Raw genomic sequence first — 27,111 nt, 5'->3', positions numbered from 1 at the left:
TACAAAATATCTTGTACATCAAAACACAGTATTAGGGTCAAAACAGTAAGCATTTAGTATCCTCATTTTATTGCAAAAACTAAAGGACAGTTTTAGAAAAGAGATCAAGTGTACAAGTACAGCAATATGTTTGCATTTGTTTATCTGATACAGACGTGCAATGACTGCATTTACATAAAAAAGTTCTGGGACTCCAGCAAGAAGTGGGCTTTATAGTATTATTGTCATATGTAAGCCTCAGATAATCGATTTAAATATATCTTGATATACCTAAGCATATAAGTCAATGCTAGCACCTAACTGAAAATGAATCAGTTCTTGCTAACCATGTGTGCGCCACGACAAAAAAAAACAAAAAACAAAACAAAAAAAAAACCTGCTTCCCACATTAGTGACTCAAAGCCCACCCAGTTCCACCCCCCTGCCATGGGCAGGGACACCTCCCACCAGACCAGGCTGCCCAAAGCCCCATCCAGCCTGGCCTTGAGCACCTCCAGGGATGGGGCATCCACAGCTTCTCTGGGCAGCCTGTGCCAGTGCCACACCGCCCTCACAGTAAAGAATTTCTTCCGAATATCTAATTTAAGTCTATCCTCTTTTAGTTTGAAGCCATTACTCCTTGTAGTCAACACACCCCCTGACAGAGTCCCTCCCCAGCTGTCCTGCAGGCCCCCTTCAGGCACTGGAAGGCTGCTGTAAGGTCTCCCTGGAGCCTTCTCTTCTCCAGGCTGAACAACCCCAACTCTCTCAGCCTGTCTCCACAGGAGAGGTGCTCCAGCCCTCTGATCACCTTTGTGGCCCTCCTCTGGACTTGGCCCCAGGACTGAACACAGCACGCCGGTGAAATCATTGCCGTCGATGCAATGACAACAGTTTAACATCCTTTCCCCCGACAGTACAAGCGTACTTACTGTAAACACCTTATTTCCCATGCTGAGACAGAGCCAGCAATACACATCATTACTAAATGCAGAGTCATAATTTATCTCTTTTATTTCTAGGGATGAGAATAACCCTGGAATATAATTGAAATCTAATTGGTAAAATGTAAATTGTGTTTGTTCCTGAATTTTAAACACCCTACATTTGCATTATTCATTATCAGTTAATATTTTAACGGAATGGCTGCGTATATTTTTAAAACATTGCAGCAGAAGTGTATCAAGTGATTGTTTTCTTAGTCCCCTCTTCCCCCCATTTAGTAGTATCTTAATAGTAGAGATGCTATTAAAGATAATAGTATCTTTAGCTTGTGCTCGGTGAGTTTCCAGGTAATGGCAGGAGCACTGCAAACCTCTTTGGCACCCCCACACTGGAACACCAGTCTGCTAACAGCTGTGTACAAAGCAATGTTCTTTATTTGAAAAGTGTGTTTAGGCTTGACTCAGTCCAGGGTCAAACTGACCAGAAGTCTGTTGGCAAACAGTCTGCAGCAGATGAAAATATCCAAAATTTCTCATCTCATAGGGTGTCTGCAGGAAATTGCTGCAGTTTTAGGAGAGATTTGTTCCAGACAGAGGACAATACCTGTCTAGGGCAGTCAGGGAGCACACTGCCTCTGCCTACCTCCATCCCTCCTGGGTGCCCAACCACAACTTAAAATCTTTCCCTGCAGGACTCAAGAGCAAAGTGATGCATTTGGGTAAACAAGTAGTTTGAATTCAGTTGACTGTATACCACGTTTATATGCATCCCTCCCTCACAGCTATTACAAACCCTTACGACTCATTAGGAATCATGTTTCCTTCCCTTTCCTCTTCCTTACTGAATAAGAGAAAAAGGCAGAGAGACAGAAAGACAGACACCTGCACAAGGGTAGGAAAGAGAGTTTTCAACCTATTTACCATACCCAAACCTGTGTGTACAAGAGAAACAAACCACTACCTAAAAACTAGCTCTTGAACTATGTAAAGAAAAAGGAAAAAAGCTGTCATGTTCATTCAAATACACACAGCTTAACCTCTTTCTTTTGCATTTATACAATGGAAGTGTGTTTCATGTACTATAACAGCCACTCAAATTTTATATTAAAGCCCATCCATATTTCAAAGATACCCAGTCCCAAAAATATTGTTTCTAAAAGGAAAAATCTCATGGTGTTTTTCTCTTGTTCTGCGTCAAATCAGATCTCATATTTAATTCAGTATCGTTGATGAAAAAGACAGACTAAAAGTGATGATAAGAAAGTGGATCAGGGAAGCTGTTTTATTTCATGTGCATTAGTTTGAGAGAGACCTCAAGGAAGACTAAATCGAGAGGAAATACGAAATGGAGGGCAATGCTACATTTAGCATGGCCAACTATCCATGTGTTATAAAACTACAGGCATTTAGAGCCTGTATTTTGGCGGATTAATAGAAGTGTCACTGATTTACTATCATAGATGTGGGGGGTTTTGATACAGCTGTTTTACAAGTTGGAATATAACACTGCAGCCTTGCAGCTTTATGCAAGACCTCCACTGTTTAACCCCTAATCTACTCAGTGACTACCATCTGATCAGGAATGAAAGCCTTGGTTATTATTTGCAGGTGATAACAGCTGTACAGGGTAACAAATACTGCTTCCCAGACATGAACAAGGATTCCTCCAGGGAAGCAGAATATCCTGCCAGACTAAGGCTTTTTTTTTTTTTCTTTTTTCAGTGCTAATGCCAGCAGAACAAACAGGAGCAAAATCCAGAACCTGAACTAATGCCTTATGAGTGGAATTTAAAATGCCTGGATTTAGATTTTTACTTCAAAAAAATTAAGTAAAAGTAGAATTTGTATAAGCAATACTATATTTTTACAAGCAGAATTAAAAATTATAAGGCATTGCAACTCTTAATTCTGCCAGACTGGCAGAAAACTGAGAGACAAAGATATTCTTCACCTGGAAACAGCTCTGCCACAATACCAACTCACAGCTATTCGGAGAGTAGAGCACTGCTTTAATCTGCTAGTACTAGTAATGGTTTAGAGATGCACTTGCTTATTATTAAAACTAATAATGTAAGGTACTACTACTAAACTGCTGCCCCCCCAATGCTGGAAGAAAAAAAACCAACCACACAGCAACTTTTCAGGTATTGCAAAAAGGTAGATATGTATCCACTTACACATGCATGCACGTATACATGATTTTCAGGAAAAAAAATGTAGACCCAAAAGACTTGTAAAGCTCAAACGAGCAGCCACTGTTAGCCAAAAGAAATATGAATCCTTGAGGTTCGCTAATCAGCACACTAAGGTGACAGCCTGGATGGCTAGTAAGACCTATCAATCTATGGGCTAGAGAGATGAGATGTCAGTTGGTGCAGTAAGACATGAAGATGAGAAATGAGAGAATGAAGTCATAGACTATGAGTTTTATTGCATTTCAGGATTTGTACAGACTTTTAGTTGGGCAAAGTAGAGGGAGATGAGTGATGCATTTGGGATATGTGTGAAAAATTAATTTTGTAATTTGCATTTTATTCTTATTTGGAATTTAATCTGAAGCAGTCTCAAGAGCATTTACTTTCTTTATTGCACCCCAGAGTATATTTAGGCTTGAACAAAACAAACTGCAGTGCTTAGCACAGAGCTGCAACCAAACAACCAAGCTGATCTTCATTTCATTTCAGGAACAATAATAAAATTCTAATGCCAACGGAGACAGAAATTCATAAAAATGCCTTAACCTCTAAATAAGTCATGTTCTAATCTTCCCTCAAACACAGACATCAACATTCAAATCAAAGGGATCTGACTGTACATATCGTATTTATGAGAACTTATAATAAAGACTGTGAGCTGCACACGCTCTAGCCTCATTTTAAACGTGCTTCTATGAATGATTAACAAAGAACCTTTACAGAATAAATTAAGTTTGTAACAGCTAAATAGTCTCTAACTTCCTAACCATCCAAAGCATGTAGACTGCAATTAGATATTTGGAAACTCCACTTTAAGGAAGATCAACACATAAACATTATATTTATTCCAGTAGCAGAACTACTGTGAAATTAGTTTTGATCAATATTTCCTAGCACTTACCTTCAGATCACATGCTAAGTCTGAAAAAAGTTCCTTACCTTCCTCTTATACTCAGATAAAACTAATAAACACAAATACATGGAACTCTTCAAATAAATGAGTAATAATTTGTGCCACATGGACAGATGTTGGTACTAACAGTCAGCTTAGCAGGGGTGTGTATGCTACCATTCCTCAGAAATCCACAATCTTAAAAAAGAAAAATCTGTGTATCAGACAAAGATTATTTAATTTAGCTAAAAAGCACTCTGCTACTTCCTACATGATACACATAAGGAGAAAAACTAATCCTGTCCTTCATTTGAACAAGATCCTACTACATATTCAAAAGAGAAGAAATATTCGACAGAAAATTCAAATTTCTCTAGAACAATATGGTGAGAACAGCAATACACTGTACATAATAAATCCTGCTTATCCCCTCTCTTCTCTGCAAATGTTGGTCCCAGCCTTCAGCTCATGAAATGCATTAAAGCATCTAGCTAAGACTCCAGTAATATTTTATCTTGCTTTTATCACAAGGGCTTAAGATGAACACCACATCATCATTTTAAGTCAGAAGCCCTGAGCTTTGTTAATGAAATGAACAAGTTGAACAGTTCAGACTGAGTTCATCTAAGGAACTGCAATTTAGGATTTTCCATATGAGCCTCACAAATCAAGTTGCAGTGGAAAAAAACCTTTAATAAATAAATAAATCCCACAACCATCCCCAATTTTGTTACGAACAGTTCACTGTGCTCCTCCATATATTTATCCCATTTTCATCAGACATATTTATCGGTAATGTAGGAAAACATTCAGTTTCATTTACGATCAACATCAACAGCTCAGGGGGATCTAAATCCCTTCCATGTTAACTGAAATTCAGACACAAAGGAGAAGTAATCCCCTTCTGCAACGAGAGAGAGAGTTCAGGGAAGCACAGAAAGGAAGGCAGGCAAATAAGGACAAAGTAGGGAGGGTAAAGAATGAAATAACCACCCCTGCTCTGAAAACTCAAAATCGTCCCATTACATTAGTAGATTTACAGAATGAGGTAGTCTGAATCGTTGTAACATATGGTCAGTGGGAAGTATGTCTCACATTCCAATGATATAACCCAAAAATCTTGCCAAGACTCTTGCATTTACAAAAAGTGTTTCCTCTGTCAAGTAGTAAACACTCTGTCTAGATATCAGTGCTTTCACGGAATATTCTGATTAAATACAAATGTCTGCAAGACACTTCCTTTAAAGAAGCTCACAGTCAGACTAAGTTGGCTCTGAAGCAAATTCTGGTTACACGTTTATAGACAACTCTTACAGAACAGACATGAAAAGGGCATTTAAATTTTCCATTTAAATTCTTTAGAGAAGTGTAATTTCTAAAGCCATTTCACCAAAAGAATGTTATTCATGGCTTGGAAAAAGCCACTCAAAGTATGTATTGTTTTCCTGCATTAAGAAATATTGCAAAATGTAAATTTCTGTTAAAGAGTAGAGCTGTTAGAAAGCTCTAGTCTTCATGGTTGTGTAAATATCTTTTCAAACACTAACTCCAATGAGTGTTGTCTTTGCATATATGTACAGAGAGCTTCAGCTCGCTTCTCCTCACAATTCTTTGTGAAGCTCCAGGGCTGTGGTTTCTACAGCATTAACTGCTATGGCAAACTCTGTGAACATCACTGAAATCGGTAAGAACCAGGAACATTTTCCACTCTGAGAAAGTCTTGACAGAGTACGAGCATACCCTGGAGACATTCACTGGGAAATGTGAGCTCTAAAAGAGAAGGCAAGAGAGAAGACTAAATCAGCATCTTTCCAGCCTCTGAAGGGGTAGGGGTTCCACAGGGGTCTGTACCGGGCCCACTGCTGTTTAATATCTTTATTAACGACATAGACAGTGGGGTCAAGTGCACCCTCAGCAAGTTTGCAGACGACATCAAGCTGAGTGGGGCAGTTGATACAAGAGATGGAAAGGATGCCATCCAGAAGGACCTGGACATGCTTGAAAAGTGATCCCAGGTGAACCTCATGAAGTTCAACAAGTCCAAGGTGCTGCAAATGAGTTGGGGCAATCCCAAACATCGCTACAGACTGGAGGATGAATGGATGGAGAGTAGCCATGAGGAGAAAGACTTGGGGGTATTGGTGGATGAAAAATTGTATGTGAGCTGGCAGCATGCACTTGCACTTAAGACGTTTATGTTCTAAGAAATATCTGTAGTCAAGAAATAGTTTAATAGTACAAAATGGAATAGTTTCCTTTTCTATTTTATTCCTGTCATATTTGCTCTTGCCATATAGGGAAGAAAGGTACCATTCTAACTTTAAAAGACGGGGTTCAGCATCTTATTGGCACTTTATTTTGTGAAATATAAAGCTGAAAGGAATATCTGCTAATTATTCCACACAAATTATAAATGGTGAATGTATTGTCATATGGGCAACCCATATGACTAATGTATTCCCTTTGAAAATGAAAAACATACATATTATTCGTGAACAAAATAAAGATAAAAATAAATGTGCAAATACTTACGTCAATTAAATCTGAAAGGTCATGAATATAATACTTGAAAACAGAAGCATTGGTTGCTTCAAGGGTGAGCAGGTATTCATTACGGGCCTTAATAGATTTCAGCTTGTTTTCAGAATATTTTGCTTGACGCTAGGAAAGAGATTGCATATGAATGTATTTGAATTACTTAATTGATGATATGTAGCAAAAATGGAAACAAATCAAGCAAACATTCCTATTAACAAGAAAGAACCTTAACTACCAGCCTATTATTCATATAAAAATGTAATACAAAGCGATAACTTAGTATTTCGTTCCAAATATAACAAACCTTGTAGTAAGAATTATAAAGTAGTCCCTTCTCTGATCTGCAATTAAATCAAGTTGTCTATAACCCACTGCTAGTTTATTATGTGTACCTTGTTTAATTTTATTTCCCAGCTGGACATCTCTGTCTAATATCATGCTAAGGAATGTCAGAAATGCATTGAATTTACTTCAAATGAAGCAAAATAAAAGGACTATTTACTTTTTCCTTCATTTTTTCAATCTTTTTCACAGAGCTCCGTCTCTGGTGCCTTTCTTCTAGTCGAATATGAAAAACAGGGTCTCCCGACCTCCCAATCTGTTTTTCTTCTTGCTTCTCTGCCTCCTTCAGTTTGCTTTCTGCACTGATGCTCTCTGCATGATACATGTGGTATGTTTTCATGACCTGCAAAAGACAGAATCAGAAAGGAATTAGGAGAAAATGAAAATAAAAAGGTACATACAGAAAAACAACAGGGTCATTGAATAAAATGTTCTCTTATAAAGATGGAATTTGGATAAGTTTCCTTGCCAACACAGGCTGAGGACTTCCAGTTACATTTTTATTTTCTGATTTATTCAACACTATCCCAATAGGGATACTAAGAGCCTATGGGCTTTATTAATGACTGACTTTCAGTGAGGCCTTTGGATGATGCCAGAACTGTCACTATTCACTTTAAATAAAAGGGTATTTATATATTTAAAATTCTAAAAGGTCAGAGTGCTTTACCAAGCACTGTGAATAAAGAGGAAGATGATGGAGAACCAGTCATCATGTAAGTGTGACTGTCTCTCATTCTGCCTCACTTCTGCTCAGAAGGACCTCGTATCTCAGAAACATTTGGTAGGTGACTGAGCAGCAGGCTATCAAATATTTAAGCCAACAGTTGTGCAGAAAATATTTTCTAGGATTTTTTTTTGTTGCTCTGACAGGAAAGAACCAAATCCTTGTTATTAAACTTCAGGACTCTGTATGAAAGCCTGAAATGATGAGCAACAAAACTAAATCAATAACAGGGCCATATCTATCTTACTTCCTTAGTACTAAGCTAATGGCTCTGCTGGGGGCACCGAATGTTTGAAAACAGGCGGATACGCTTTTCTGTGAGGACAGGGGAAGGAAGCAGGGACAACAGGAAGCTTCAGTCTGCGGACAGGTCCCTGGTCAGCTGAATCGCTGTCAAAGGCCTGGAGAGAAGCTGTGTTTAACCACGCAGCCAGCAGATCAGCCATGATGTAGAACTGGCCAGCTCTCCAAACATGAGCTGGAGAAGAAGCAGTCTGATAGAGAAGTCATGAAGACGCTTCCTCCTTCCCCCATAACACCGCTATCTTTCCTGCACACATGCCAGCTGTGTGGCCGAGAGAGCGTGAACTGCCAGACTGCAAACACACGCGATCTTCATGCAAGGAACAAGGTGGGAAGGCGTCCTCAGGCAGACGATGGCCTCCTCTCTTCTTCAGAGGGTGCTGGAGCACTCTCTCCAGCAGATGTCATCTTTGAGCCCAGACCACCCAAGCCACTCTCATTTCCAAAGGATACAGCCAGGGAGGAGTCAAAGGGTCCCTCCATTCCTCCCTCAGCAGGGCTCCGTGTGGCCTGCTGAAGGGAGAGGCTAGTCTGGGGAGCTGCCCAGTGCTGCAATACTGATGCCACTGATATAACTGGAATAGGTTCAGTACTAAAAATGAAACAGGTGACTCTTCACCAGCTTCTTGTAGTAAGGTAAAAAAGTCACAGATGTGCATCAAAAGCACTGGTCTTATTTTTAAAAGAACACGTTCACAGCTGTCTGTGGAAACACTGGATGCACAAAGGGAACAGCTGGCGCCCACAGTCTGAACGGATGGGGCAAAACTGTGAATAAAAAAAAATATTGAGCTGAAAAGAGGATGCAAGCCTGCAGAGCTGAGATCCTCACTGTTTCCAGTTTAACCTAACAGCACGTTTAGCTTCCTATATCCTGCACTGTTACCAAAGGCATTTTTAAAGCTGTCAATATCCTCTGCCCGGGGTACCTAACTTATATAGCCAAATGGAAATAATTACTGAAAAGAGAAGAAATACATTTCTTAAAGAAGTTTTTTTATTAAATAAACCTGAAAAGGCACAGAAAGTGATATGGATCTCTTAAAAATTATGGGAAAAGGAAATTAAAGACAATGATTGTATACCCTTCTCTGTTGGTCTTTTTACTCAATTTGTTTGTGCTTCCTTACAGAAGTCTACAGGTGTTTGTTTCTTTTTATTTTTTATTTTTCATTCAGTGTCAGCTCTGGAGACTTTGTAGTTGGTGGGAGAAGGCTAAATTATTTATCTTACGATCTAGGAAAGTTATTTTGTTTTGTACTCTTTCTGTTCTTGCCTGCAAAGAGGGAACAATAATAACCTCTCTGAGTTTCCTAACAGCACATCTCAAAGCATCTGACGTAAGGAAAAATCCTTGCTTTGACACTTCTTGACAAAGGCAGTAAACACAAGTTTTAGAAGCAGTTTTTTCCGAGCGCTGTATAGCAGGGCGTACTAGGCATAAATATCTTTCTGCAGTGGCTATGACATTTCAGCCTGCCTCGCTGTTGAGTAAAGGAGCGTAAGTGCATCGCTGCCGGCTCTCACCAAGAGGCTCAGAAGCCTCCACGCTGACTTCACTAAGCTCGCATCACTGAAGAGCACTTCTTCCTCTCGCTGCCTGCTTACAGCACATGCTACCAAATCCAGAGTGCCTCCACATACCCTGATTGAAAGTCAAGTTTGTGTGAGAATGACATGGTTCTTAGTACAAATGACTGCAGCACAACTAAAATTGAAAAAGAAGCCCTCCCTTTGGCAGTATAATCAGGGCAGGACAATAGTCAGTGTGTCCTACCTGAGCCATGCTGGTTTAGAAATCAGTATACACTACGTACAGAGCAGTGATCAGTCTGTGCATTTTATTCCTGTCCAGTTTGATATATTGATAGCACTGCTTAGCTCATGCACTAGTGACATCATTACTTTGCAGGCCTCTAGGGCAAGCTGACAGCTCCAGTCTTTCTCATGATTTGCCGAAGTTTTTTAAGAGCTGATGGTGCAGCAGCTGAACAAAAACTTGAAAAAGCATTAGATAGACACAAGCAGTAAATAAATAGGAAGAAACAAGGCTTCCAAGTGTTTCATTGCATACTTCATCAACAAATTAGTGCATAATTTGCATGCTAAATTGCATATATATTAATCTTTCCCTTAACATTATGCCATCTTTTCTCCCAAGAATATTTAAAAGACTGCTAGATACTGTAAAAGACAGTAACAGGCTTGTCTAATTCTTGAAAACAGTCTTACGGTATTAAGAGTTCTAAGAACCATGGATTTCAGATCTGTGAACATGTAACAGATCCATAGACCTGTTACTCAAATGACAAATTCTCTGATGAGGTAAGCAATGTAGATTCTCAAATGCCCACCAAACTGTTGAACTGATAGACTATCCTGTGAGAGCATCCATCAATGAACTGACTTTAATTAGTCCCCCAAAGTGCTTATTGATCAGCTATCAAGTATACACTGAAAAGACAGCAAGGTTGTAATGTTGCAGATGCTGAACTGCCATCATGATGGATATGCTGCACTTTTCTGCTGTACTGAACAAGCATTGTTAAATACATACAAGTCCCTTTCTAAAATCAAATTGGGAGTTCATCTCCTGCTAATTTAGCAGGTCTATTATTGGAGATCCAATGATGTAAAATATAGATTTCTGACAGATAACTAAGTCAGACTATACGCAGTTGGAAAAGATCATGCTATACAAACTATGCACCCTCTTACTTGTAGGAGACAGACTGCACTTAGTGGTAGCAACTTTCATCATTTGTAAGAGCTCAGCAAGTGGGCTCAGGGCAGGACACAGCACCTATCACAGTGAAGGGAACATTAGAGTAATCACTTAGATAATTATTTTATTTAAACCCACAATCATTATCGGGGTAAATCCATCAACAAGACAGCAATTCATGCTGAACTTCTGTGGGCTACAAGAGAGGAACATTCCTGTAGCAAGGCTCTAGCTTTCATTTTCTACAAGCAAACTACTTTTCTAGAAAAAATCTTAACCCAAAGTATTAAGACTGAATGCTACAAAGAGAAAATGTATTGCAGTTATCTTGGGTTTGTCAAATGAACGTGCTTTATTTGTATAATAAAACTGCATAATTAATAGCTTTTTCACAGTGCTTTTTCAGGAAATAATCATTTAATGGAGCAGAAGTTCATTCCTGTTGGAATTAGTGAGTTTAAATTGTTTCAGAATTGTCTCTGGTAAGTAGCGAGTTCCTATCAGAAACTGGAGTTGCAAGGGATTCATTACATTAGGTGAGCTAGTGCTTTCCCCAATAAATAAGTAATATCTTATACCAACACCACTACATCATTGGACTTTAGCAGTTAAGCAGGCTTAGTATTAGCTGTTTTCGTCATCTTTTTCACTTCCAAGCCAGCCTCTGATGTGTTTCCAGGAGTAACCTCTGGTATATTATTACCAATACAGAATTACTGCATCAGAGATTTCACCAGCTCTCGGATCTCTGATATACTACAGTAAATTGGACCTAAGTTTTCTACAGAGAATCCAGATTCTATGTTATTTCAGTAAAGAAAAAAAAGAAAATCTGGCTGTAACTACCCTTAGAAATTAGACAACTAAAATTTTAATGAGTGAGATAAAGAAACTGAAAAATGCAAGTGGCCCAGCAGACCTAGTCTTATTTAATATTAAATTGTTTGCTTTAGACTGTCCCTGTTTTTTCACTTTTCTGCAAGCCTTACGATTGTATTGCTTGGGAAAAGTATGATGACAGAAGGTGAAATTTGGAAAAACAAGTAGTAGACATGAGGATGTATTTTTATGATGTTTGAAAAAAATCCTGCTCCTTGCTATAACCAATGGATTTTATCATGGTCAACTTCTGCAAAATGGCGCACACACACACAAAAAGATATTACAAATACAGGTTAACAGGCTGACTAGACTGTCACTTATCAATTCTTCAGTTGCCTTAGATCTGCTTTGATGGTAGAAGGTATCTACAGTTTTGCTTCCTTACACTCAGAGCATGCTTTCACGCTCCTATTCCAAAAAGTAAGAGGCAGAGATTTTGCGTGAGATATATATGAGGCAGCTAAATACTTTTCACATTTCTAAATGTCACTAAACATTGCAGATGATTCACATTAGTGCTCATACCTAATGAACTCTTTCATAGGCCTTTCTGACTCTTGAGCAAAACAGCTCAGTAAAACAAAAAAACAGAATGGTACAGGGCCAAAGGAAAGAGAAGGAGAGCACTGTTCTCAGTCAGTGAGCCTCTAAGATCTTATCTTCCTTCACTGACTCCAGTCTGATGTGTAATAAATCCAGTCAGATAAGTATAGGTGTATAATTCATACACTGAAGTTGTACTGGTCCAGGCATACCACCCCCCAGGTTTAGTAGCCTGTCTTCAAAAGTATCTAGAAAGCAGTTGGCACTGTCATGGTTGCTTTGCTCAGTGTTCACTTCAATTCCTACCAGTTTCTTGTTTTTATTCTTGTGGCTCTCAACTCCTTTCTTTTGAACTTTTCATTTATAGTTCCCCATTTGATCATTCTCTGTTTTACTTAGCCCCTCTTCTGAAGGAGGAGTGGACATTAGTAATTTCTCCCTAAAAGCAAGAAATGTCATGAAGAGTAGACGCAGGACACCTAAGAAAACCCTCAATGGATCTTTCTTCCAACTACTTTTTTCCAGTGCTTCCAAGTGAGATCAGAGCCATACACAGTACTGATAGATGTGAGTATACATGGGCTATAATTATACATGCATCTGATTGTTTTCTGTCTTGCTCTCTTTTCTTTTCCTACTTTCTCCTAACAGCCGATCCCCCCACTCTTTAAAGTTGCATGGTATATTTTCCTAGAATTATCTACTACTGACTGTTACCAGTCAGTTAAAAGTTCAGCATGTTGTATTTATGTGAAATTGCTTTTTCCCTCCAATGTGCACTACTTTTCTCCACCACCTGTCCTCATCCTGATTACTGGAACAGTTCTGTATTTTCAGCAAACTTGTCAACACGTTACTCCCCACCACCGCACACACACTTGGAGGTCATTTATGAATATGCCCTGACTCCTAAATAACCTCAGTGGAGACTTCCCTCCACTGCAAGAAAAGCCTATGCCTACTCACTGTCTCCTACCATGCCCCATTACTCAGATGTTATCGTTATTTTGCAGTACTTGATCTGATATTACAAGATATGGTAGCTTTCAAGAGAAATGGAAGAAGAGTTTGGGGAGCTTTCTCTGTAGCAAGGAGGATCAATGGTAAAATCAATAATTTATTCGCTCATTCAATCAACATGTAAAAAGATCTCTAAATCTCTCAGTTTGCAAAAAACGTTGACACAAACCTCTACAGTTTTCAGCTTGATCAACATTTTCTGCTGGAATTGTCAGGAAAAAACCTTCAATCTGTGACCTCACACAACTAAATGGGCTCTTCTTTCTTCATCTCTGCTTACTCAAAAGGAACAACTTGCTCTAGTTTCAACAGCTTAAATCCTTATGTAAAACGTGGGACTAATTTCTAGCCTACACTGGCTGAAAGAGTAATAGGGAGAGGATAGGAGTAAGATGAATGCACAGTAGCTGGGATGTTGCAGACCTGAAAATACTGATTGTCTGGCACAGCCAAGAAGAAACCATGCATAATTAAAAGTACTTGCCACTTATAATTTACTGAACTTGCAAAGATACAGACTGAAACTTATCTATTTGATTATTTTTAGCATGATGTTTTGAGTCGTAATACAAGAACAAGAGCATAAAATACTGAGAATTGAAAATAGAGAGTCTTAAAATGTATTTCCACTAGCCATGTGAATAACATGCAGAAAACATACAAATATTTATTGTAACATTCAAGTAAACCTTCTCTATGGAAAAGAGATGAAAAACAAAAAGGAAAGTTTGCCTTACAAAATTTTGATTACTCCAGTAAAATAAGCCTGCTTCACTCACACGTTCTTAGAACATCTTCTGGAGCCTTACTTCACCTGCTTCTGTTTTTATTTTTTCATTAATCCTGTACGTGATGCATAATTGTAATTAGGATGGCATAAGACAAAGTGAATACAAGCTAAACTACTCTCAGTGAATAAACAGAAGACCTATTATACACATCTCCTATTTTCAGAATAATTCCTAGTGATGCAAATGGGTAGAAGAAGGAGTTACATAAAGTGTAAGCAAGGTGAAAGATCTCTTAATGGAGTGATTTTTTAAAGAACGGGCATTTAATATTCTAAAATGTCTTTATTTTTTTGGACATCTCACTGCAGTTCTGAGCTTCTCCACATTCAATATGCAGCCAAATAGCTTTGCAGTCTCTCAAAACGCAGAGATTCAGACTTTCATGGTCTTAAAAATATATCTGCACAGAAAGAGGTTTTTTAATTGGAAACCTTCAGACTGCATTCTTAGTGGAAGGTGGCAAGTCTCTTCAGCTCCTCAGTGCTTTATTTTTTTCTTCTCTTGGAACAGTTTCTCCTTTGAAAAATCTATAGCGCTACTTATTGATTTGAAGAATTTGATTTAAAAACCATCAACACCAATGGACAGAAGTCCCTAACTAGAGCAGTAGCTAGATCTGATCCTATGAACAGGTTAAAAAGGATTTTCTGAGGCAAAAGTGAAGCTTATATTTTCAGAGAAGGGTCCTGAAATCACCTTTTATTTCTGACACTGGCTGTGATAGAGATGACTAGGATACTTGATGCAACACTATCACCAGAACAAAGTCAGTTATTATTCTGATACTTAGTAGGTTGTGCCTGAACTCATCCATTATAAATATCTGGACCAAATCAGCAGCAATTCATTTAAACATCCCATTTATTCTGGATCATTCTAATTGGGTTTGAGGTACCTTGTGCTTGAGAAGTCTGAACGCAGGTGGGGTAAGGCCTGATGTCTGGCTAGAGATGGGTGGTAAAGCCTCTCATCATCTGGGTTTGAAACAATTACTTAATCCAGCCCTTCATCCCAAAACATTAGGGAAATCTAGGCACGTAATGTCTTACATCTTGTCAGTGGAGCACACAACATGATGTTTGCATGAAAGAGGTATTGTGGAGCTGCAAAAATACTCGTGTGCCTGCATACATCTGCCTAAGGGACCCAATCCTTATCTGAGAAGTCCAAGGAGTAACAAATAAAACATGCAACTTCTTTAAAATGACTATACCCGTGCCTCAAAACATGTCCTTCTCATTATTTTAGCTGTTAGTGATTTTAATTCTCTCATTCTTTTCACTGCACTTTTGTAACTTTTTTTTTTCTTTTAATTCTGGAAGGTGACCTTATTTTACAGATATTTCTTGTAAAATAAAGGATGATGCCGTAAGTAGTAAGCAGATTATTAAACCCACATTCATTCACATACTCTGTTTGTTTAGAAACTCTGATATTTGCCCCCTCACATGGAGGCTTTAGGGGTATTAAAACTCCAGTAAGGCTTTACATTTTAACAGTTATTTTTCATGAAAGTACCATTCTTTAAAAAAAAAAAAAAAGATTAATAGGGAGAGACTTCAGTTTTTTACTGACTTGAAATTCATTTGATTTCTTTTGGACACAAAGATTTACTTCACAACAGTTAGACTGAAATTAATTTTACTATTTTTTTTCTTTTTCTTCCCATAAATCATGGGAAAAGCAGAAAGATGACTTTTCCCTTTTGTAAATGACTGAGAAACATGCCTCCCGGAGTTAAAAAAAACGTAGATACTTGTTTATGTGAAGCCACTATGATATGATCTTATTCTGTAAACAGTAAATGTTACACAGAATTAGAAACCTATGTATGAGGTGTCCATCTGCCTAGGTATCTTTCTACCTTTTATGTACACAAAGATGTATATTACACAGATAAGCTGATGATCATTCTAATGCTGCAAGTAGTAGAACAGGTGCTGTTCTGCACCATATTGGCACTTTACTAAGTGTGGCTTGTTTCTGGCTAAATATGGGCACCTACAGCTGATGAAGTCCTTTGCAATCAATGAAACGCTGGACAACAGAGTTATCGGTGTAGTTAATTTCATCTGAAGCACATGCTTACATCTGATCAGATGAAGGGTTCTGATCTCCACATATTAGATTTCCAGCGACTGTAACTGGAACACAGATGGCAGGCTAGGATATTTGTACATACATTGCAGATGCCTAAAAATTAGCTGAAGTTTATTTCATCCCCCAAATAGTATTGTACAGCAGTAATTTAATTTAAATGGTGCATATGTTCTGTATTCTATCAGCTTAAAAAACCTTCCTAGTTAACAAAAATTTTAAATTCTGAGAAAGGAAGTGGCACTCACTGGAAGGCATAACATAGAAGTTAGTATCTGAATAAACTTCTGCAGCTCTCAGTGGGAAGACATAAGCACTAATGTGATGAAAAAGAATGAAAATACTAAAGCCTAGTCCTGCGGATTTTCACTGGTGATTCAGCCAAGTATTTCAGCACATGCTTCGGTGTTTTCCTATCCTGGGAGCACAGGCACTAATCCTGCACCTCACTAGGCTCTCGAGTTACATAACTGTTTAATTGGAACAAGGCTGTATCTTCAGGGCTTACTCATCACTGAAGTCCTGCTTGTGCAATTGCTCCTACAGTTGCTGATTCCCTGCAGCTGTGTGAATTGTCTGAGGCTATCACTACTTTAGCAAAGCAGATCCCAGCATATTTAAGAGACTACAGGCCTGAGGCAACAGGCTTTTGCAGTATCGCGTTCTACAAAATCAGCGGTGATTTCAGGGAAAAAAAATTAAGAAAAGCCCTCAAAAAAAGAAGCTAAAAAAGTTTTAGGCAGGTTTTAGGAACTTGCATCCTTAACTACAATCCAAAAGAATCTAGGGCAGTGATACAGGTCTACATTTATTTGGAATTCTTTTTCGCCACCCAAGTTGTTCTTGAGTTCAAATGCTCTTCAACCCATCTGCAGATGGTGCACAATTTTTCCTAGGTCAAAATAAAAACAGATGAGACACGAGTAATGCTTGACTGATCTCAGCGTGAGGAGAGCTAGTCTCTGCTGTCTTCCTAAACTTCCTTAAAATCACAAATTGTTTCTCAATGTAAATAGTGTTTTTTTTTTTTACTGTTGTTGGTGGGTTTCGTTTTGTTTTTCTGATCCCCCAAATACTGAGGATAGGGAAGGGAGCAGTCTAGGGACTGTTATGTAAGGTATCAGAGTGCAGAACTTTCATCTCTTTCAGATACAAGATAAAATTTAGATGTACTACTTCCTCAACCAGCAGGAATCAACAGACTTGTAGGAGGTGGATCTCACCAGTTCCTTTTCATTGCATAGCTATGTATAAACAAAACAAAATAAAAAGTAATTCTCACTTTGTTCTTTCTTAGAAAATATTGTTGGTACCTATCCCCAGAATATTTTGAGAAATGGCTTTCAGGTAGACAGGATCTCATCCTGCAGTAATGAGATACGTAGATGAGTTTCAAAGAGGAAAAGAAGTTCAGATTTCCCCTCTTTCAGAATTTCCAAACAGTTAGCAGCAGCTTGCCAGAATGCTCTACGTTTTGTTTTTTCTCTTCTTGACCTTTCAGAATGGTATGGAAAGCCTACACAACCCTCCATTTTTCTTTTCGTTATTTACTTTTCAAGGATAGGGCAGTGCATATAGGAAACGTTTAGACACCACAGCACTGGATCTGCAAGCAACTATGACTTTTACTGAGTCTAGTCAATGATTCAAATGGCAGCACTGACAAAAAATAAAAAAGGCAGAAAAGCTTTGCTCTGGTAAGGTCTGAGTAGAAATGCCTTATTAATAACCAACAAAAATTATAAGAAACTGGTTTAGCATGGTCTGGGGGAAGAAAGGGTTGAAAATAGAGAGTAATCCTGAAAGTATTAGCGTACGTATTCTAAACAAGTGAGTGGAGTGGTCTTTCCAAAAGAGATAATTTGGCCTTGTGTAAAGTGACAAAAATAAGCACCTCCACTGGGGGTAACTTGCTAGATAAAAGGATACTTAAAGCTTATAGAAGAAGTCTGATATGGAGTTTGTATAAGATAAGCTAAGTAAGCAACTGTACTTACCGTGTAAAGCTCATTAAGGACTTTCATTAAGTCTTCATGAAGCTGAAATGCAATCTCTTTGCTCTGTAATTAAAAAGAAATCATTAGAAAAAGGCACACAAAAACTGTAACATACTATTTGTATTAATTGCTCGTCCTAGATAGTGAATGCAATGCAGCTTGCAAAGACAACATTCTGTCGGAATTACAGTGCACTAAAAATAATCATTTGGGAAGGCAGAGGTAGACAGACAACATCTGGACAGGACTCTTATAAAAGGAAACTCAGAAGTAGTTTAAGAGGGGGTTTCTCATGAAGCATCGGGAAATTAGGTGCCAACAAAAAGGGTGAAGGTCAGGATTAATGTTACAAGCCTTTTTAATGGAACAAACTGTGTACTGTCTTACCACTGCTACGGTATATACATAAACTAAACCATGTGAAATGTAAAATTCTAGATGGATGTCCCTCACAATTTCAGATCTAGAATAGTCTTTGTTTCTCAGCACATGCAACTATCTAAATATTTACGCAAGAAATAATTGTGTCTCCTCTTTGAAACAGATACTCAACTACATAATACTCCACAGAGTGGGCTGCTGAAACAGCTTTGTTTAGCTTTTCTGGACTCTGGCTTTACTTTCATTCTGACCCAGAAAAAAAGAAATACTTGGCAGTGGTTATTACAGAAATCAAGTATGTCAAAATAAGAGTATTTAACTGGAGTCTCATTCAAATATATTCCTTTGTTAGTTGACCATAGCAGTTTAATCAGATGAAAATTGTGGCAACTGTGCAAGAGTTGAAGGCATTTGTACCACAGCCTTTGGAAAACAACTATAGAATAGAACTACAGGACTTGGCAAAAAGCCTGGCTACATTTCTTCTGCAATGTGTATCATCATAACATACATTCTGGAAATGTCAGCTTTTTTTCTTCCTTTTCTGTGAATATATTGATAATTAGCCCAGCGTCTAAAAACGCCAACTTCATAATAGATAATGGCCTTAGCTATGAGAAGTACTTTGTATTTGTACAGAAGCCAAAGGAAAGTCTTCTGGGGCAATTTATCTCCAAGGCTGCTAACACATACTTGGCCATCACTAAAACACCTGCAGGAATAATGGTTTCTGAATGAGAATTTCCAGTGCAACACCCACATATGAGAAGGAACCACAGCACACATCCCACCCACTATGTCTCTCAGAAGGATGAAACCAACACATCAGTAGCTGGAACAGAAAACTTTGCATATTTTCCTCCTATTCCTACTATCATACCCCTAACTCTGGGCAGTATTTAAGGAATGTGCCTTAACACTTATCAGCATTCACTCCAATCCTTACATGCAAGATGATTTTTAACTGACAAGAAACTAGAAATATAAGCACAGAATCACAGAATCACTGAACAGTTTGGGTTGGAAGGGACCTTAAAGCCCAGCCAGCTCCACCCCCCTGCCATGGGCAGGGACACCTCCCACCAGACCAGGTTGCCCAAAGCCCCATCCAGCCTGGCCTTGAGCACCTCCAGGGATGGGGCATCCACAGCTGCTCTGGGCAGCCTGTGCCAGGGCCTCATCACTCTCATGGTAAAGAATTTCTTGTGAATATCTAATTTAAATCTACCTTTTTTAGTTTGAAGCCATTACTCCTCGTCCTATCACTACACCCCCTGACACAGAGTCCCTCCCCAGCTGTCCTGCAGGCCCCCTTCAGGCACTGGAAGGCCGCTGTAAGGTCTCCCTGGAGCCTTCTCTTCTCCAGGCTGAACAACCCCAACCCTCTCAGCCTGTCTCCACAGGAGAGGTGCTCCAGCCCTCTCATCACCTTTGAGGCCTTCCTCTGGACTCGTTCTAATATTTCCACATCCTTCTTGTTATAGAGGCCCCAGAGATGAACACAGGGCTCCAGGTGGGGTCTCACAAGAGCAGAGCAGAGAGGGAGAATCCCCTCCCTCGCCCTGCTGGCCATGCTGCTTTTGATGCAGCCCAGGATATGAATGGCTTTCTGGGCTGCAAACAAACTTCTAAAAGTCTGGTATTTTTTCAAGAGCTATGCTCTGCTACTCCAGCACCTAGAAAACAATTCTTATCACTTCAATTTCTTTGCAAATATCACATTATTTTTATCTAATGCTAAAGACAAAAAAATCAAATGCATAGCAGTGCATAGACTGCATGTGAAGAATTGCAAAGGATTGGAGAAGGATTGAAGATTTGCAAACTGCTGTAGGGAAATGCAGTAAAAGCTTTAATCAAAACTCTGAATTGCTTTTCATTGCTTTACATTGGCACCCTGCCTTCAAAAGTCTGCAGTGCAGCTCTGACACAGCTTACACATCTCCTAAAAGATCCAAGAACTGGAGGCCACCTGTTTTCTCTTGGAAAGCTGCTTCTATACTGTTGAATATGAGCAGTCTACTTTTTAAATCATTTTAGCAGAAAGAAGGACAAAACGTACAAATAAGATGGTAGACATTACAACTGTTAGATGAAAACATACACACATGGGAAAAAACTGTAGAGACGAAGTCCAGCTCCAAGCAATTTATCCCTTTCAACTGCTGGTCACTGCCATCTCAAAGCTGATGACAGCACAAGCCCTAAATACAGCAAGGTTGGTTTTAAGGCAGCATCACTTAACTAGGCAGCACAAAAGTTTTTTTTCAGAAAGTGAGACTGAAAAGTCGATTTTCTTTGTACCCTTCACAGATTCTTTTGTGTAAAAAACAAAACAAAGCAAAACTGTAAAAAACAGGGAGACACATCTTAGCAATGGCACGTGGTCACAGATGAGTCATCCTTCCACCAATTCATCTGGGGACTTCAGCCTTACTGCCTGTGGCTTGTAAGGGTCCCTGTAGATGTATAATATGTCACTTTCTATCTTTTTCCGATGAAATATTGCATAGGAATCGTCCAATAAAAATCAGGAAATTTGGCTAGCCTTAGCAGTGTAAAAGGGATTTATGTTCAAGAACCAACACATTTTACATTAGCATTTAAAATCAAGAAATACTGACTTCGAGTGGCTTGTGATACGGCTTTTAGTGTGCAATATATAGTGCGGTAGAGCACCAGATAAGGAGTGCATTTATTTTCAGTGGTTAATGGCTCTCCTATTTCTCTTTGATGCTACCTATTCTCCGCAGTAGTTCAACATGTCTGAGCAGTATGCTCCTCTAGGAGCCTCTCTGCAGGCGAGCCAAACAACAGAATGTAAGATGCAACACACATTTTCCTGGAGCTAAGCTGATAGCTCTAGTCAGGCCATTAAAACCCGAGAAACAATCAGTGAGATACTTCCTTATTCCCCATGTCCTAGAGAAATGTATTAGCATCTATTAACGAAAAGAACATAGACTGTACTAAAAATGTTAGAGTACATGTAAACTCTTCCTAAAAATAATGTATTTTTAACTAATCTGGTTCAAAGCATGAAGAGACAATTTGAAGAAACTGCCACTGGAATTTAAGAGGCCACATGTCCCTGCTTCCACTGCCTGTGCATTTCTTTCTTGTGCCTCAGTTTGACCAGCGGGTCCTTGCTCAGCCATCCCCATTTCCTGCCCTCCCTGCTTGCTTTCTTACACATGAGGATGGGGAGCTCTTCTGCTCTAAGAAAAGCGTTATTAAAGAGTTACCAGCTCTGACCAGTTCCTCTGTCCCTAAGGACAGTGTTCCAGGGGATCTCATCCACTAGGTCTTTAAACAGCTGGAAGTTTGCCCTTTGCCGAGCCCATTGTTGCATGAGAGGGGACTTACCAGGGACCAGCGTTTGCCTGTTTCAGAGCCTTGGTAAGAGCTCTCACAGAGTTTCACAGAGTTGAAAGCATTTGCAGTCCAATGTTTGCCTGTTTCAGAGCCCTGCCAAAGACTTTCACTGAGACAGTTTCACAAAGTTGAACATATTTAATGAGGTGACAGATATAACAAATTTGGAATTGCCATTGATAAATACACTTACTGCAATGGAGATAACACAGGATTATAGTGCTAGCAAAATGCTATCCCAGGTATTTCTCACCAAAGAGGGAAGGCGCAGAAGGTTTCCCTGTCTTAGTGGAGGAGAAAAGGGCACAGCCTCTTCTAGGTTTCCAATTTCTTCTTTCCACCCCCCAGCTCTTCTTTTTTCCTCACTCTAACTTCATCTTCTCTCTTTTTTTTTTTTCTTTCTTATTCTCTTGTATGTTTACACCAACTCCTTTTTTTTTTTATATCCTATCTATTCCCTCCCTAGGGTGATGTTTACCATGATTTGGGTAAAGAGTTATAGTCATATATGCTTAGCGTGTACTTCATTAAGCTCATTATCATATTCAGGGTTGTGAACTTTAATATTCATGTTGCACATAATGACGAAAAAGTTTTCACTCAGGCACTGTGGGCCTCAAGATTCTGTTCTGCTGCCAAAACAAGGCCATGTCGCCAACACAAGAGTCCCTCCTTCAGCAACCTCTCATACCAAGCGTGCGGACCTCCATCCACAAAGTTTGTGTAAGAGATAAACAAGAACAAGCTGCTCAATTCCCCTTCGCCCAAGGCTGGTGCTTATCAGTGACACTAACAAGTTTGTTCTCCAAACCCATATTCCTCCAAATCGTGAACTCAACCAGGGCCTGGTCGCCGCAGCCCAGACTGCCTCCAATCTTAACCTCTTTAAAGAGTTCCTCCTCACTGGTGAGCACCAGGTCCAGTAACACCTCTCCTCTGGTCGGTTTGTCCGGCAAGTTATCCTCAATGCTTGCCAGGAGTCTCCTGGATTGCTTACAGCCTGCTGTTTCGCTTTCCCAACAGACATCTGGAGCAGAAACGCTCAACTTTAAACACATCAGTGGTCCTCCTGATGTTATCAAGATTTGTGTTTATGGGTTAATGCTTGATAAACTTAAAATTTTACTCCACATTAATACCCTTTCAGTGAAGTTGGTAAGAATTTTCCGTCCATTTTAGAAAGAGTGTAATTGGGCACCCAAAGTTTACTCATCTGTTGTTTTTTTTTTATTAAAATTTTAGTCAGTCAAGTTGTTCCTGGAACTCTTTAGTGTCTGTATTTAGCACACACAATGCTACTATCAGCTGCATCATTTAGGGAAAATATTCTGTGACTGCTTTTAAATGAGTCTGCTGCTGGTCCCCGGGGGAAGTGATGTGCAAACCATTGCTTAAAAGAAGCTTCCATGAGCTGCTGTGACACTGACATAGCCAGTGTGTGACAGTAACGTTCTGTCCCAGATTTGCCAGTTTATAGCAACAAATAGCTTTGCTATCCTTTTAGACCTCTAAACATTTAAGAAAATGATGTGAAAAGTCTCTCTCTATGCCACAATTTTTATAACTTCCAAACAGATTTGGCAAGTAGTCACAGTCCCTGTTAATAGCCAGATTATGGAACTAAAATATTTATTGTGCTTGGCTTCTCCAGCATCTTTTACTGTAAACACTGGAAGATATGTTCATCTTGCCTCGTTATGGTTTCTGTCCAAAGAAAATACATTTTTATAAATTATAAATATACAAATCTGTTTAAGGATTTTGTGGTTATGTGTTTATACAGTTGATTATTAATGCCGGGGTAACCAGAATCACTGCATGAAATGTTCTGCCTAATACTTTTTCCTTCTGCTTGACATTTTTCCTTATTGCTTTATTCTTTAATTGTCCCCATGAGGCCATCTACCCCATCTGCCTGAAGAGACGTGCAAGCATGCAAGGTTTGAACTCTGCTACTTTCTGTTTGTAATTTTATGTGCAACAATAAGGCCAGGCATGAACAGCAATCTGTACTGCTTTTATATGCCAGCAACTGAAAAAAAAGAAGAGCTTAAGTGCCTCCCTGATAGTATGAGGCCTGGCATAATACAATCAGGTAAATGCCTTAAAATCTCTGAACTAGATCCTATCCTTGTCCTGCGTTTAGTACATTTAAACAGAAGCTAGATCCTGACCCCTGTAAAAAAGAATGACAAATTGCTCCCAGGAGAACAAAAATAATGAGTATCCAAATATTAAGTGGACCAGCCTAGACAAGAAAGCCATGAACAGGTGTGTGAATACAATTTGTTTTCAACATGTAAGCTGGAAGCTATAAAAATCTTTTCACCGCAATAACCCAAATGTTAAGACAGATGTAAATAAGCACACAAAGGAAGAACCAGAATGAGAAAGCATGGGTCAGGAATAACAGAGAGTGAGCCAAGGGAAGGCACAAAGACCAAGGGGCAGAGACATCCCTCATCACTACATTTCATATAGACCAACACTGGGTATCACACACATCTTTTTCAGAAGGCCTAGAGAAAGGGGTTGCTACATGTAGCAGGCGCAAGCAGGAAAGGGAACAAAACAATACTCTACTGCTAAGCATGGCCAGGAAATGAAGATATTGTTTGATATTTTAATTACCAGAAGTCCAGCTGGAGCCAGTCTTGGGATAGGATATAAAGAGTATATGTCCAGAAAATGTTCTCAATTCATGGAAAAATTTAATCTGAGGACCTATGTGGCCACCAGCTAGCTGAATAAAGCCAGTAACGGCTACCATTGAGAAGTAGAATGGGGAGTGTTGTCCTTGGGGGGCAGGAGGGAAGGGGGTGGGGGGGTGTGTGCAGAAAGAGCCAAGAAAATCAGCGACTTTGCTGTTGTCAACCTGCAACTTGTCTGTGAGCAAGAAAGAGGGTAATCCACCCTGAGGCACCTTCCCTTTCTGCAGCAGGCAACTTGGGGGTTTAGAGCAAAATGATGAAGACCTTATAGCTCTCTACAACTACCTGAAAGGAAGGTGTGGGAAGCTGGGGATTGGCCTCTTCTCACAGGTAACTAGTGACAGGACTCAAGGGGATGGCCTCAAGTTGCACCAGGGGAGGTTCAGGTTGGAAATGAGGAGACATTTCTTCTCAGAAGAGCAGTCAGGCACTGGAAGGGGTTGCCCAGGGAGGTGGTGGAGTCACCGTCCCTGGAGGTGTTCAAGGAAAGGTTGGACGTGGTGCTTAGGGACATGGTTCAGTGGGTGACATTGGTGGTAGGGGATGGTTGGACCAGATGATCTTGGAGGGCTTTTCCAACCTTAATGATTCTATGAGATCATCTGTGAGCCAGATTTGGTGTAGTTACTCTCCAGACCTGGAAGGGGGACCTAAAGCACCTCCAAAGATGCAGAAGATGCCGATGTTGCAGGACCAGGGAAGAACTAAAACAAGGTGGTAACGGGGATGCATAACACTATTAGGTTAATAAAGTGGTAGACATATAATTTACTAACTTAATTATTGAATACAGAGAAGCTTTATTAGCTGGTATTTGGAAATTACTTAGAAAGACATTAAGTGCTCCTATGTGCAGTGCTATGAGAACAAATGTTACATGGGTGTATTTCTGCTTTTGACCACAGACTGCAGTAAGGTATCGAGCACGCACTTGTCAGTCTTTATTTTCTAAAACTTCGTATTTAAGATTTATGTTCTTATTCTCTACATTTATTACTTAGAGAGAGAGTACATATTTCAAAGAACACTATGACCAGATTCCAATGTATGAGTATCTGCAGGATATTGTTTGTGTCTTATTTAATCTAAAATCTCTGAACAGTGAACAAATCCCATATGCTTTCATAGGGACAAAACCCACTGAGATTGATTAAAATTTTCTCTGACAGGATTTTATTCTAAACCCAGTCTTTTTAAAATGTAACCTACAGACAGTGACAGAAATTGGTTAAATATTCTACTCGACATTTACAGTTCTCCAACAACTTTCTTATCATTTTCTCTAGGGAGAACACAATTTTGATGGAGGAGAGTGTTGGATGTCTCCTTTCTCATTCTAAGCCCACCTCCTATTTGCTCCTCTGACCTCTGCCTGCAAGGTGGACTGCAGTACAGGACACGTGCACTTTGCACCCCATCTCTCTCTGTTCCCCAGTGGATGCCCATTAAGCAGTCCTGAGATGTGAGGCATCTTGAGTTAGATTGCTCATTCACATCTGACAGAAATTATGGTTGAAGCTGCCCATTTGCGCTAAACATAAATGTAGACAGCTTATGTTCTTCATGAATAAAACAAGACAATTTGCTAACAGCTTTACTTCCCGCACTGGTCTTGGTTTTCTCTCTGTCCAACGTGGCTCACCTCATTTTATATCTCCCTTCCCTTTTACCCAGAGCTGGAGCTTCATCATCATCCAGTTCTGCACCTGGGGACTAACAGCAAATACCTCACCTCACAAGCACTCCGCAGCAAGTACTACAGCAAGAGTTGTGTACACCATGAGTCAGTGGAAATACCATCATGCTCCAACAACTGTTAATTCCTGACAGAATGACATCCCAAAAATAAATGCTCAAAATTAATACTGGTGAACGACCACTGCCACATTGATGCTGCACGCTCATAAAGCTCATTTACACTACTCCACGGTGCCACGTGTCTTCTTTTAACCATCCCCTTCACATCACGGGGTCTTGCTCAGGTCCCTTCATGCGTCCTTTAGGGAGCAAACTCAGCCTGTGCTCCAAGTTAACAGCTGTTTGATGTGACAGTATCACACTGAGTGTTAACCAGACAACCCTTCCAAAAGGTAGTATATGGTTGTTTAGGACCTAGGCTCCACTAATGTGACCTTTGGGGTTAATGCATACTCAATTTCCTTTCTCCTGTTTCACCCGTAGAAGATCCAAACTAGGAATAAAATAACAAGAAAAGCTGTTTAGTCTTCTTCGATAAGCTATGCTAAAATGAGAAATTCTGAAACATTACACTTTCCTGCGCATGATCTGGAGGAAACAGTAAAGTCTGTCAGGAAGATGCGACAGTGTGCCTCCTGTTAATGCACTGAATATTTTCACATATTTTCCTCTTTCTAAAAGGTAGGCTGCAGCAATCCCCATTCAAAAATTATAGGTGAATAAAGAAGGAGATATACCTCTCCATGGAAAACTTTATCTAGATATTTTTGTACAGTGCCTCTGGAGAGAAGGGAAGCCAAAGCAAAAAATTTCTAGTGCTGAAGATCTGAACTACGGGCCAGTCTAATAATGCACATATAGCAAAAAAGAGATTTCTAAGCAACTAACATAAGCAACTGAGGAACTATTCCAGATTCATTACTGAAAAATTTCTACTGTTCCGAGAAGGTCTGAGACATCTCCACATAGAC

At 39.5% G+C, this 27,111-nt stretch overlaps 1 protein-coding gene across 2 annotated transcripts in view; it reads right to left on the bottom strand.

The window, feature by feature from the left end:
* SRGAP1 (SLIT-ROBO Rho GTPase activating protein 1) overlaps positions 1-27,111 on the bottom strand; it is a 150,963-nt gene that overhangs the window by 45,200 nt on the left and 78,652 nt on the right. For both annotated transcript variants that reach the window (XM_080592081.1, XM_080592082.1), the window contains exons 4-6: positions 17,976-18,038; positions 7,051-7,233; positions 6,543-6,671 (exon numbers count right to left, since the gene is read on the bottom strand). In XM_080592081.1, coding sequence (XP_080448207.1) covers positions 6,543-6,671; positions 7,051-7,233; positions 17,976-18,038 — 375 coding nt within the window. The remainder of the gene's footprint in view (positions 1-6,542; positions 6,672-7,050; positions 7,234-17,975; positions 18,039-27,111) is intronic.

The sequence above is a fragment of the Anser brachyrhynchus genome, assembly GCF_964034855.1.
Source record: "Anser brachyrhynchus genome assembly, chromosome: 1".
NCBI lineage: Eukaryota > Metazoa > Chordata > Aves > Anseriformes > Anatidae > Anser > Anser brachyrhynchus.
The sequence above is the reverse complement of the archived record's forward strand: the minus strand, read 5'-3'. Positions and strand labels throughout refer to the sequence as shown.